The following is a 14,622-nucleotide window of genomic DNA, read 5'->3' on the forward strand; positions in this document are numbered from 1 at the left end:
AAATTTCCAGCTCTGTTGATCAGAAAAGATAATAAAAAGGTTAAAATTAACTGAAAAGCATTTAATATTTGGCTGGGCCTTCTCTGGCTTCGATCATAGCCACTCTGTTAGGTATGAAATCCAAAAAGTTTTGCAACACTTCTTTCAGTATTTCATGGTGCCAAATTCTAATTATTGTTTTCTGCAGTTCTCATTTTGTTCTGGGATGATTCTCAGTTATTTTCTTTCCCATTATACTCCATAAATTCTCAATGAGGTGTAAATCTGGCGAGTTTCTTGGCTATACGAGAACATTAATACCATGTTTTGCAAACGCAGCCTTCACCTAAAATAGCGAATGTTTCGATATAGAGGTCAGAACTGAACTGAAATGAAATCTAAATTTAATTGTAAAGTTTGTCATACCTTTTTCTATGTATGGCTGGGTGCTAGATCTTGCTGAAATATCCATTTCTGCCTTGGGAACATGTTACGTGCACTACGAAGCAATTGATCCTTCAGCGCACTAACATACTTGTTACCATTCATAGTTCCCTGTACAAAATGAAGTCGTCCAATTGACTGATATGACATGCATCCCCCACCATTGCGCTTTCTGGGTGTTTTTATGTACGAATTAGGCATTCTGGCCTCGTGATCTCTTTTGCTTTACGCCAGACGTGGCCAGGCTTGTTAGATATTTAAAAACAGCGACTTTTGTCGCTGAATACAACTTGTCTCCATTCCGAAGTACTCCAATTTTTGTGCACCTTGCCCCACTCCAATTGTTTTTCCCACAGTGCCTTTTTCAATACTATTTTTTTTCTTGGTAGTTGAGCCTTGTACCCAGCTTCACAGAGCTTCCTGCGAACTGTTCTGAGAAAGGCAATGACAGACGTGGATTCATTTTATTCTCTTGCAAATGTAGCAGAACTTGCAAGTCTATTTTTACGCCGTAATCATGTCAATGTAGCATCAGCACGTTTAGAAGATAACCTCAGACGACCACTTCCAGACTTTTTATCTACAGTTCCTTCGGTTTTGAATCTCTTAATGAGGTGTGAAACAGTCGACTCATTGCAGTTGCACCGATGAGCAATTCTAACATTTCAAATGCTTTCTTAATGCATTAAAATAACAATCTGTCGCTTCTCATGAGTTAATCCACACATCTTAAAAATAAATGATCAGTTTAAATTGAAAAGCAATGCACAGCGAACGCACTTCGACAGTGCAACAAACGAAATGAAATCTTTCACAGTCGGAGGGATTTTATAATAAACTAGCCGCCTTTGGCGACCAGCCGGTTCGCCAATCTTAATGTTCGTTAAAATTTTAATAATTAAATATTTTATGCAATTCCAACTTTAATAGATTCTTCAGCAAAATATTTTAAAACTTCAAATTTTGATAGTCATATAATTCACTCATAATATTATAAAGGCCTTCAGACATAACGTGATATGTATCTCTCTAATTTTCTGTTACCCCTCGTAGAATTTATGCTTTAAATTAAAGTGTAAATGATTAATCTGCAATTAATATAATAATATTTTTTACTGAAACAAAGCATTTTTTTTAATAATATGATTACTGATAATAGAGTCACTGAGCGTTTAAACTTTATGGGCACTAAAGAATATCTTTCTTAATTTATGTAATATCTCAAGAATTTGTCAACAAAATTTTCTCAGATTCATCATGAACAGATCGATTCATTTATAATGTTTAATTTTAAATGCATCAAACACTAAGAAAATAAAATGAATCGTTTAAAATAATCGGTCTAAAATAGGTTTAAAAAACTACTTAAAAAACGATGTACTTAAAACTATAAGCATATACAAAAAAATATATAACTAACATAAATACAATTTATTTACAAAAGCATGCAACTAACCTAAAAATAATTTAAATCATTGAAAACAGGTTAAAAAAAAACTACTTAAAAAACGATGTACTTAAAACTATAAGCATATACAAAAAATATATAACCAACATAAATACAATTTACTTACAAAAGCATGCAGCTAACCTAAAAATAATTTAAATCATCCGTTGATAGTGGTTGTCATGACAACAATCAGAACAATGCGCATGCGTGAATTTTCTTCGCCAATTAGGTAACGCAAATGCGTGAATTTTTCTACGCCAGTTGGGGTAACGCTATGCACATTATACATTTTTGATTTCCTTTATTCTGTGTTAATTAACAATGTTTAATTTTAAATGCATAAAACTTTAAGAAAATAAACAGAATCGTTTGAAATAATCCGCCGAAAAATGTTAACCCTAGCCTCATTACTGTTGAGAGAAAAAAAAACTGAAGCCTTACTCATTTGGCGGTGGGGAAAATGGAAGATTATTTTGGTGGAAAAGTTGGCGGTGGGGAAAATGGAAGATTTTTTTGGCGGGAAAGTTAGTTTTTAATTAATAATTAAAATTTCAAAAAAAAGGGACCCCAGGTGCACATTCCCGACCTCTAAGGTATACATGTACCAAATTTGTTAACTGTATGTCAAATGACCTGGCCTGTAGAGCGCCAACACACACACACACTTTGAGCTTTATTATAAGTATATAGATTACCGGAATGACACATTCGTAGCAGACGATTTCTTCACAATGGATGGCACAATAGTTTGAAACTTCTCCACCACATTTATACTATAAAATATCACTTTAAATGAAAAAAAAATGTTACTTTTAGGGTGCTTATTAATGTAAAAATTGAACTTTCTCAAACTTGCAATACTTTTGACCAGTAATGTACATACATAGTTTTCTTTAATAAAATGGGTAAATGTACGAAAACATTTGGTTTCTGTAACGCTTGATAGCAAAAAAATTTATAAAAATTATACTTTTAAACAGCCTCTCATAGTTCTTATATTCATCTATGCTCATACAAATTTTCACATTTCTATCTACAAAATTTTCAGAGATATGTTTATGTAAATATCTGCTTAGTAGTTTGCTCCAATCATTATAACTTTTAAGAAGCTTTCTAATCCTCATAATACCTTTACTTTCATGGATCGTCAGTTGCAAATTAATAAGGAAGAAAAGAGAAACTTGAGAGACACATTAGTTAAGATGTCTGAGAGAAATTTGATATCCGGGGAAGAAAATAAAAGTCATTGCTTGCATTTGAGCACTTTCTAAAATAATGGCATATTTTAATAACAAGGAACAATTGCACTTGTATATGCTGATAATTCATGATGTATGCAATAATAATATTATAATAAGCCTATTACTGAAGAATACAAACATCGTTTCCCGAATTCTCATCATCCTTCAAGGAAGTGTGTTTACAAAAGGTTTAGCTATTAATTATAAACTACAATATCCTTAATTTCCAGAAGAGGAAAGGGGAGAATGAGGCTCCTCTATACCTGTGATGTAGAAATTAACATTTTGCCTTATTTTTTTCCATTACTTTCGTACTTATGTACGAACAATCAGTCCAATACTCAACATTCCAGAATCGACAATGAAGAGAAATATTTAAACGTAATAATTGGCATCCATACATTATACAACTATACGATCGATATCTAGAATTTTACAGTTTGGTCCTAGAATTTTACAGAAAACATTCATTACATCATAAGTTGAAATTCTCTATAAAAGTATTATTTTTAAAAACTGTTTGGTTGGTTTGGATTTTGTAGAGCCGTATGCTGAATGATATATTCAGATAATTTTGATTGGCATTATGTCCGAACTAAGGGATGAATTAACTTTGTTAGCACACGCCCTGTAGATCTTAGCCGAAGAATTCAAAAAGCACGTCTTTAAGTCGCAAGTTATAAACTCGATCGCACATCCGCAAGTATTATTAAAAGAATGTAATTTCGCATAGGTGTCGAAAGTATTACTTTTGAACAAGTTTTCAAGTTTCAATTCAATAATGTATTATCTGATCATCTTTTTTAAAAAAATTAATGTAAGTTAATAAATGTGTTCTTATTTTATGCTTCTGCCCTTCGTAATCGTTATAACTAGTAAATATAATCGAACTAATAATCGTCTGTAATACATATATTATCTTTAAAAATTGCAACGAAAGTATATTCAAACACCGATCAGAACAACAAATATTACAGATAAAAGCCAGAAACTTGAAGGGGAATAGATGAATACAAAAAAATATTTTATTAATTGACTTTTCCCACTATGGGACCGCGTGAAATTTTTTTCTAATTTTTTATAATTCTTCTTTATGGAAATTAAGGTATTTTTATATCTAATTTGGAGAAATTTTGCAAATGAAAGTAGTATATATCTAATTATAACAGTTAAGTAAATAAACACTTACTCCACTCTTTTTGGGACACCCTGGATACATATGCTATATTTTGCTTGTTTTAGATTATGTTTTGTTTTTCTTTATTATTCACTGCTCCTTATTTCTATATATTACTTGTTTTTGTTTTACCCACCAATTCATGCTAGCTTTACATCCTTTGGGTAAACTAAATGGGTGTGGGAGATTTAAAATGTAAAATACCGGAATGGATCCCAAAATTTTTTCCCTCGCCTATATAAAAAGCAGCATTTGTAAAATAGAGTACTTTAATACCTATAAAATGCGATGCCTGGTTCAATTTAGTGTATATAGTGAGATGGTGAAATCTAATTCTCAATACTTCAAATTATGTCTTGGAAACAGTTAAAAAATTGCAGGAGATTGTAATTTATGAAATTTAATCTTTTTCGCAAGAAATTCTAAAATCAAAAATTAAGGTTTTAAGTTTTATGAAATGGATGAAAAAATGTCTTAATTACCGAAAAATAGGTGATAATTTATATTCTGAATAAATTTCAGAAAACCAATTTTTTCTTGCCGAAAGTTTCTCTGCGTATAAAAATGAAAAGAGAAACCTAATATCAAATGAACTTAAAGTTGTGTATTAAAGTTCTTAAAAGGAAAGGAAAGAAAAACGGAAGTAAAACCCAGAACAGGAAAGAAAATATTGATAAGTTTTTTTATACTGTGGAGATGATTTAATTACTCACATTCTTGGAATCATTAGTCGAATAACTGGTATCATGGTCTTTACGACAAAAAGGAAATTGATAAGCATTGGGAAGTTTCAATTCCATTATAGTTGAAAGGCTTAATTTCATAAACTGAGTTTCTGCGATTGAAAATTTAATTTCTAAAAATGTTTGCCAAGTATTAGATTTTAATCAGTAGCGTATTGGCCAGGAAATGTGCTTGTGTTTGGGGGGGGGGGTTAAATCCCTAATCATTCATCATAGAGAAAAAGTATTAGGGCTTTCGTGACATTATTTAAAGTGAAATACATGAGGAGAGGGGAAAATGTCATATCTCGACACTATTTGCAAAACCTCTAAGGACGATAGGAGGTCGAAAATCTATTAACTTAACTTTATCTTTTAATAGGGAATTTTTTTTATAATAATATGGTTATTCTATTTTTAAAAAACACACATTTGCCGTTTTGAATGCATCCTTTAAAAAATGTCTTTCGGAAATTAAAATCAAAAATTGTTATTAATTATCTTACATCATTTTTGGAAAGAGAGATTTAGAGATTTCAGTAATTAAGAAGGATAGGCTTTAGCATTCACAAAAAATTTTTAATGAACAATATTCATTATTTAATTTTAAAAAAATTTTCTACTAGTAATTTATAAATAATTACACTTACTTCGAATATTATTACTATTTTTTTATTAATTGATATGTCAGTTAGATGAATATGTAACATTTTTATACGATGTGTCAACTCCATCCAGAACCGGATAAGCAAATGGGCAAAATAGGTAACTACTTGGGAATCCTCAAATTTTGAAAGGCTCTAATCTACAATTTTTAATTATAATTATTTAATATCATATATTTATTTCATTTAAGGAGGACTTGTTTTATTCAAATGAAGTATCATTTAAATTTCAAGACATTATTTTTAAGCTTTTTTTTTCAAACTCAACTTAACCTATGTGATGCAGCTGTAAAGGATTAAATGCACTTGCATATCAGTCCTTTTTTTCCTTTTTTTTCTTTTTTCAATTTGTTCAACAGTCATATCATACTTTTTATTACTGTATTTATATATCAGTAAAGAATTTGGTATTTTTTACAATATTACATAAAGTTATTTTAAAATTTAAATTAAAAAATTTTTATACGCGCAATACAAAACTGAATTCTTCCAATGTTAGCCTACAAGCAATTATTATTATTATTATTATTACTTCATAATTTCAGTATGTCGTTACACTTATTTGAAAATTTATATAGGTATTAAAATCAACAAAAAAATTAGTTTCGGAAATTGGGAAAGAGAAAATGAAATTCTGAAACTTACAGAAAACTGAAACCTAAGAGCTCTCATAATGTTTAGTCTGGTTGTGGACGTATCTAAAGGGTATCCAAAAATTAACACAAGATTTGAATTTACCATCGTGCAGTAAAATGTTGGCAACTTTATTAAAAAAAACTATTTGACAGCTGATAGTTCAGGGTTAGCAAAAATGGAGCGTTATACGATAGAAGAACGTGTTAACGCAAGATTTAAATTAAATAAAAAACGCATTTTTCTTTAATTTGTTATATTTTTATTGAATCGTAATGTACAAAGAATAGGGAATAACACATAGGGCAAATGTCCTCCACAGCTTTGCTGGCACATACGCACTTTTTTGTCGAAATTCTCCATGATCATTTCGCATAAATGAGCTGAATTTCGTTAATGCAATGTTGAACTTCCTTCTTCAATGCACGCATGCTTGTGGGCTTATTGGCATAGACCTTTGACTTCAAATAACACCATAAAAAGAAATCCAATGGTGTTAAATCACACGAACTAAGGGGTCAATTTTCAAATTTTCAAACTGTAGCAGCCATACTTTCATTATTTTTATATATTGTTCAACAATGAAAATACGTTGTTCTATCGAGTAACGCTCCACTTTTATTAACCCTAAAATATCGTCTGTCAGTTTTTTAATAGGGTTACCAGCACTTTGCTGCACGAATAGCGGCAAATTCATCTTGCGTTATCAAATCTTGCGTTAATTTTGTGACACCCTTTATAAGTATATTTTTATTAAAATATAGTGTTTTTTTAAAAATAAGGATTGACATTTTACCTTTCTCGAAAGTAGACGTATCTGTATCACTAAGTAATTCCATCCAACCACCCTTTTCCAAGTATCCTTTGTATATGGCGAAAGACGAGTTATCAGTTGGCAAGATATAGGGAGGAAAAGTATCGTGGTTACCGATACTCGGCAAAATGGGTGTTTTATAAAACACAGATTTCAATAACAAGGTTATATTCTTCTGAGTCTCATAAATTTCGTTCCAATCTAAAAGGCCCTTCTTTATATGAGGAATATTATCTCTAAAACGAGAAAATTCATTCAGCTTAAAATACTAGTAAAAGAAACTAATATGCAACAAAATAATTTTCGGAACAACTGATCTGATCTTTCTGTGATAGACTGCACAAAAACTGTTACCAGGTAGCACAGCCTGTTGTACAATATTGTGCGATATTATATGATATTGAACAATGTTTCCCAATAATAAACAATATTGTGAATTAGTGATCAATGTCATATAATATTGTACAATATTTGTGTGCTATTAGGGTTTCTTAAATAAGTAGAAATATTAAGAAAGAAGAAGAAAGCTTATGCATAAAGGCTGTTCGATAAAGAATGATTATAATTTATTAAAGTCAATGAAAAAGTAAAGAAAAATTCAGTTAATATAACTTAGGGGGATTAGTGTAGAATAAAATGTTTTACTGTTGTGGATGTGGTTTGTGGGGGATTTCTGACTAGGAAGTCTACGGCCACTGGTTGGAAAGGTGGCAGCTAAGAGGTCTATTAAAAAACTGAGAATAGTATAGTTGATAAAGAAATGAATTTTTAAGAAATAAAATTTATTTGAATTATAAAATATTAGTGCTACAGTGCATATAAGATTAAACTATTAAAAATCATTAAATGTTTAAGTAATTACTTCTTTATAATATATAAAATATTAATTATTCATTAATTGTGTGCATTATATTCCATTTAATTCGTACTGAGAAATAATAATTTTTTATGTTATATTTGTTTAAAATTTATTATTTCAATATGAGCTTTTATAATAATTGAATACTTATATTTCTAGGTAGAAAATCATTATCTTACAATTATGGTTAATTTTTCATTTAGTTTTTCTCATCATATAAATATTAAAAAACAATGAAAAACAGGGATATATTTTAAAAGTTATTAAAATAAATTATTAGCATATGAAAGGTGAGTTGAAATGTGAAACTAAATTGTTCAGTTGTAAAAAAGAGGCATAATTAAATGCATCACCTAGGGCTGAAATGTCCACCAATGGATGTGACACGGTATAAACACATTAAAATTTTGTTTTCGTGTTAAAAAAATTGTCAGCTGGACTCTGTAAGTTGCTATAAGAAACACATGGGGAATCTGTTCTTCCCGTTATCATAGCTAAATATAATATTTATAAAGGAAAGACTATAGATTTCACATGAAGGTGCGTCCAGCTCTATTAGCACAAGATATTGAACGACGTTGTTCGATGTTATGAATACCGGCCAATGTCGAAAAGATATAACAATGTTGTTCGGCATTTTGTATTAATAGAAAGAGGTGCTGTGACTGCTTTTATGGAGATAAATATGCACACCCCTACTGTAATTGTGAGAGAATATCGTCGAATCACATTAAGAAACCTATTAGAAAGACAAAGTATCAATGGGTACCGTTGCTCACAGCAAAACTACACATGACACGTGTTTGTGCGTTGTAGATTCCGAGACTAATTCGTCATTATCTATCAAAATTATACGTCACATGAATTTGCCATATTCCTTATAGATCTGATTATAGATAGCATGCAATTTTATCTTATCACAGATGTGAAGAAACATTTCTGAAGTAAATGTTTCCCATCATCAAAAGCAATGGCAAAATCTGCGATGGAGATTTTAAAGGGCTGTCAAATTATAATTTCCATTATGTATTTGAAGATTGAAAAAAAAAAGAGGAAGGATAAATTCATCCATATATTGGGGTGTATTTTAAGAAAGACCAAAATTTTGAGCATAATACTGCTAATTATTTTTTATTCATTTATGATCATCCTTTATTGAACAGTGTACGTATTTCTTGTCATTAGGACTCCTGAACGATCTGTGCACTTAAGCTATGTGATTGACCTCAGTATCTAGTACAAAGGTATATTGATTTACAATTTAGTTAGGCACACAGAACTGCTATATATATATATATATATAGCAGCGGCGATTATGGCCATATTTTAACACAATGAGGCCATATTTTAATTAATTTTAAATTTAATCAACATGTTAATGATATATCTTTTTTTTATTTTAGTAGCTTTGAATTTTTTTTTTAGTATATGCTTTTATTTATTTATTTATGAAGACTCATAACACGTCCATAATTGCTTGCGGCATCCATATTTAGTTAATAGTTAGCATTTACCAAAATAGTTATTAATTAATTATAATACATTATAATTGCTAATTAATTGCTAACAATAATCTATTATAATAATGAAGATGGAAATGTGAATATGTATATAAAGGCTAGAAAGACGAGTATCAACAGCAAGCAGTATATGGAATACTTGAAATAAGTATTCAAAGAACTTGTCATCAAAGGCTATACAAAATTTGTGAATTATTATTCATGCAGGTGTGCTTTATTGGCATTGTAAATTTTTATTCCCCTAAATCTGCATTGTATATTTTATATGTCTAATCTACCTTTACAATTTGCCGCATGACTTAAGAAACTCGATGTGTAGCACTCGTAACGTAAAATTTTTAGCATAATTCTAGAACTCACTAAAATAGCTTCCTAAAAGACTAGAATAATTATATATTGATGCTTCTAAAACTTTTTGCAGGCACAATCTCTTATCTAGCTGGAAAAATCTCCAACAATCTATGTGAAATTTTTTGCCATGATCTCAAAGTAGGGAAATAAATTAGAAAAAAAAGTAAGCATCATGGAAACTAAAAAAAAAGGCAGTAAGACAAAAAAAAAAAAAAAAAAGAAAAGAAATTAAATAACAAATAATTATTCAACGTTTTTATAAAAAAAAATCAGACGATCTTTTAAATTATTTCTTCTGTTAAAGAATTTCTTAAAAAATGGTTTATGAGAGTTTTCAGGACATTAATTAAGTTTACATATTATTTACACGAAATAGTTTAAGAAACAGTGCTCCAGCAATATGAAATCTGGATTCCTTTGTTAAAGTTATCTTAATGGCTATATTGAACAAGTTTATTTTAGTATAATCTTCCGTTTCAAACTGCCTATTTTAAATATCCATAATTCCCGTCTTTCAGTGTATATTAAATAGAGTCTTTACTTGATTCTTTTTCCATCTAACAAAATTCTGATGTTAGATCATGGTATTTAAAAGCATACTAAAGAAGTAGAAGAAAATTTGATGCCTTAGTCATACAATTTTAAACTCTTTTGTCATAAGAATGCTTCTCTGTTTAGGAACGGCTATAGGAGGTGTGATCATGTAGAAATGTATCAATCAGATGCCTTAATTTCCAGCAAAATTTCACCATGGGATTCTTTTACCTCGTCTTCATTTCACTATTTCAAATTTAGGGTGAAATGATAAGAAAAAAATGGGGGGGGGGGAGGACAGTGTTATTGGCTTTAATTTCCTTTCAACTAATTTTGTAATCAATCATGGAGTCGGAAACACAAAGAACACTATAAAGTACAGTACACTCCCGATTATCCGCGGAATCGGGTGGCGCGGCCGCCGCGGATAACAAAAATCGCGGATAATCCGAAAAAAGCTAAAAATGGGTATAGCAAAAGAGAAAACAGTCATTCCAACTTTGAAAAATCGTTTTATGTACAATAAAACGTAAAATAAACAGCAGGAAATGTTTAACTAAAGCTTAATATTTTAGTATATCACTCAAAACTAACCTAAAATGCATTTTGTTAATGAAAACAGAAAAGTGCTTTGTACTTACGAGAGGCGTCAAGGATACACAGAAAAATTAATACATATGTACTGTTTTAATACTGTAATGTATTATGTAATTACAAAAGCATAACTGTAAAACTACACCTTTTTGAAGAAATCAGTCATTTGTGTTTGCTTCTTGCTTTGGAAGCATTTTTTCTTTGCTTGGAAGAAAAAAAAAAAAAAAAAACCTTAGTGCGGCAGGCGCGGATAATCGGGAGTCTACTGTAAACGTAAAAGATACGCGAAATAAAATGGGGGATGTGATTTTAATGGAATTTGTATTTAGAACAGCAGAACAGCTCAGCTGTAAGAATAGCAGCGTAAGACAAGTATTTCACAGCGAATCTTATGATTATTTTTCTCTAAAAATTGTTGTTGATATTCTCCTACCTTTTGTCATTATCATATCTGTTATGCTGAACACTACTGTTAATGTGCTGTTTTGAATTTCTGTTCTGTTAAATATAAGCTGCACATATTTTCTAATATATTCTATCACATGATTCTTTGAAGAAAACGCCCCCTGTAGTGTATCTACCTAAATTGCATTGCCGACACTGTTCAGCTGCGAAAATTAATGTTTATGTGTGTGTGTACCTTTAAGGTTTGCTAATGACCTTTCGGAACACCCTGTAGATTTTTTAAGGGAATAAAACTATTAATAAGGTACATAAAATAATTATGCTAATGATAACAAATATAGTAAAATTCTGTTAAATATTAATCTTCTTAGAAAAAGGGTGAATTTGACAATATTTATAACTACTTTTATAATAATTGAATTTAATACAAATCCTAATCCAAACTAACCCTGTCCATATAATGAAATCAGGGACTTTGATCGTATACATGGATGCTACTGTTAGATTCAAGAGAAGCCACGGAGTGTCACACAAGAAATTCCCGTACATTCCATTGTCCGAAGAAGGGTGTCTCTTTCCAGTGCCACTTGAGGTTTCTTCTTCGTGACACAAATTTTCTTTATTTCCATATCTGGAGTAATTACGATCAACGTGAATGTCAGTAATATGCCAGAAAGCACCTAGATAAAGAAAGAAAGAAAGAGAAAATACTGAAGAGTCACTGAAAGCACCAGATATATGTATTGGTACTTATTAGTTTGTAAGTCATAATATTTCGAAACAACATAATTTCACATTCTTTTCACATACTACTTGAAATAGATAATAATTTATTCTAATGAGACAAAATAATAATAATAATCCCCCTTCTTTTCGCAGTGCCTTAATTTAGAGGCTTCAGGGGCATTCCCAGAGTGCCTATTTTTTTTCGCTCCTGTTTATAACTTTTTTAGCAATTATTCTAAATATTTTTTAAATAGTTTATGTATAAGTACATAATGTTAAAACGGATATATGTACAAGATTTGGATTTTCTTTGGATTTTTTTGGCCCAAGAGCCATGGTTTTGACTATGCTGCGCTAAACTAGGGTTAAAATCATATCAATGTATAATAATCAAAAATGAATAGTGTACAAAAATACCTAAAAACAAACAAGTGCATAAAATTTGATAGACTTTAAAAATGCAAAAATTTGAGTATGTGGTGTCTTACCATGTACGAAAGGTAATGGAGAGTTCGTGTTTTGAAAAAAATGCAAACGCTGAGCAATGAAATTTGGCCATTCTGACAATATATGTTGGACAGACATTTGACAGTCACACTGAGAACATAAGGTGGTTGTTCACGTAACAACAAGTGGAGATGGGTGAATCTAGTATGCCCAGTACGTAAACGGATTAACACTGTGCCTGCTTTTCTATTCAGTAATGAAGACTACGGTTATACATGAGGTTTAATAGCTTGTAGTTTATTGTTAGTTTCAAGGTCCCACTGAGCGTTCCATTTGGAATAAAGAAGCATTTTAGTGTGCTTATTTAAGTCGCTAACGGGAATAGATGTGATCGCTGGAATACTTGCCAATTTAGCAGCCTTGTCTGCCTCCTCATTTCCCAGAATTCCTACATTAGAGAGTATCCAACAGAATAAAATAGTAAAACCACAAGAAGCTAGTTTTTTAAAAAAATTTAGAATTTTGAAAACCAAAGGATGATTATGAGGATGAAGATAAAATGATTTTAGTGATTGTAAAACACTTAGAGAGTTGGTATAAATAATAAACTTTTTTCTCGGTATCTTAGAAATTTCTTCTAATGCATATAAAAGAGCAGTTATTTCTGCCGTAAAAATTGAACAAAAGGAATGAAGTGTAACAGAAATGATTGTATTTGGTAAAACAACAGCGAAAGAGACGATTAGAAGATTTTAACGCGCCGGTATAAATGGGAAGAAACTCTTTGCATTGCTGTCTGTGTTCAAGGAAAATTTGCTGATAAAAAACTTCTGTTGTCTCAGATTTGTTAAAAGTGTTGAACGGGTTTAAAAATTGCATATTAAGATTTTTCTAAGGTGAAATGTCATTTACCAGCTGTGGAGTTACATGTAGGTTAAGCAGGTTTTCTGAAAGGAAGTTTTGGACTCTTGTAAAAAACAATGATGCGGACGACTTTCTAACCTCTTGCAGTATCTAAATAAGTGCGAAGTTCAAAAATATAAAATGGATGAGTCATGTTTGGCTGAATTCGAAAATAATAGTTCAAAGGCAACAATTGTCTTCTTACATCAAGGGAAGGTTCATAACATTCGATATAAAGACTTTTCACATAAAAGCTCCGGAACAAAGTCTGAGCGCTGTGTGATAAACAGAGCCCAGTTTTTTCAAAACACTTTTTCTTGCAGATCAATAAATTTCACTGCCGTAATCCAACCTAGAGAGCACCGTGGCATTATACATTTTAATCAAAGAGTCTCTATCAGCTCCCCAAGCTGTAAATAACAAGACTTTTAAGAGATTCAAAGATTTTTCATATTTTTTTTCCGTAATAATTTTACATGAGGAAGAAAGATTAGCTTTTTGTCGAAGGTTATACCCAAGATCCGGATCTGGTATAAAAATATATTGTATTTCATCATTTAATTTGATTTCTGGGTTAGAGTGTAAATTTCTTTTAGGACAAAAATGAACACCCGCAATTTTAGATGTAGAAATATTAAAAACATTATTATTGCACCATTATGTGATACTATTAACTGCAATCTGCATTTGTCGTTGTATAAAATTCATATTTATTATTCCTCATACATGAAATATACAGGTCATCAACGTATAAATGATCCTTCACAGTAGGCGATAGTTGTCTTAAAATGTTATAGATTTTTTTTAAATAAAAAGTATCACACTTAAAACACTGTCTTGAGGAACATCTTCCTTTTGGATGAAGAAGTCTGAAAATTCGGACTGCATTTTAACCGGAAATTTCCCGAGTTTCAAAAAATTCTTTATAAAAATAGGTAGTTTTTCACTTAGTCTAAGATCACGCAAATCTTTCAAAATTCCGTACCGCCTGGCCCGATCATATGCCTTTCCGATGTCAAAAAATATGGCAACTAAGTGCTTTCTTTGTAAAAATGTGAGGCGGATGTTTGTTTCAAGGGCCAGAAGATTATCGATCCAACGAACTTTCCGAAATCCACTCTGAGATGGATGAAGAAAGTTATTGTTTTCCAGGTGATA

At 30.7% G+C, this 14,622-nt stretch overlaps 1 protein-coding gene across 1 annotated transcript in view; it reads right to left on the reverse strand.

Annotated features, from left to right (window-relative positions):
• The window catches only part of LOC129974360 (sphingomyelinase phosphodiesterase C-like), a 28,419-nt gene extending 14,801 nt beyond the window's left edge, over positions 1–13,618 (reverse strand). Inside the window, exons 1-3 of the mRNA XM_056087549.1 lie at positions 13,564–13,618; positions 11,837–12,068; positions 7,108–7,361 (exon numbers count right to left, since the gene is read on the reverse strand). Of these exons, the coding sequence (XP_055943524.1) occupies positions 7,108–7,361; positions 11,837–12,068; positions 13,564–13,618 (541 nt within the window). The remainder of the gene's footprint in view (positions 1–7,107; positions 7,362–11,836; positions 12,069–13,563) is intronic.
• Between the last annotated feature and the right edge of the window lie 1,004 nt (positions 13,619–14,622).

Source organism: Argiope bruennichi, chromosome 1 (genome assembly GCF_947563725.1).
Source record: "Argiope bruennichi chromosome 1, qqArgBrue1.1, whole genome shotgun sequence".
NCBI classification, from domain to species: Eukaryota; Metazoa; Arthropoda; class Arachnida; order Araneae; family Araneidae; genus Argiope; species Argiope bruennichi.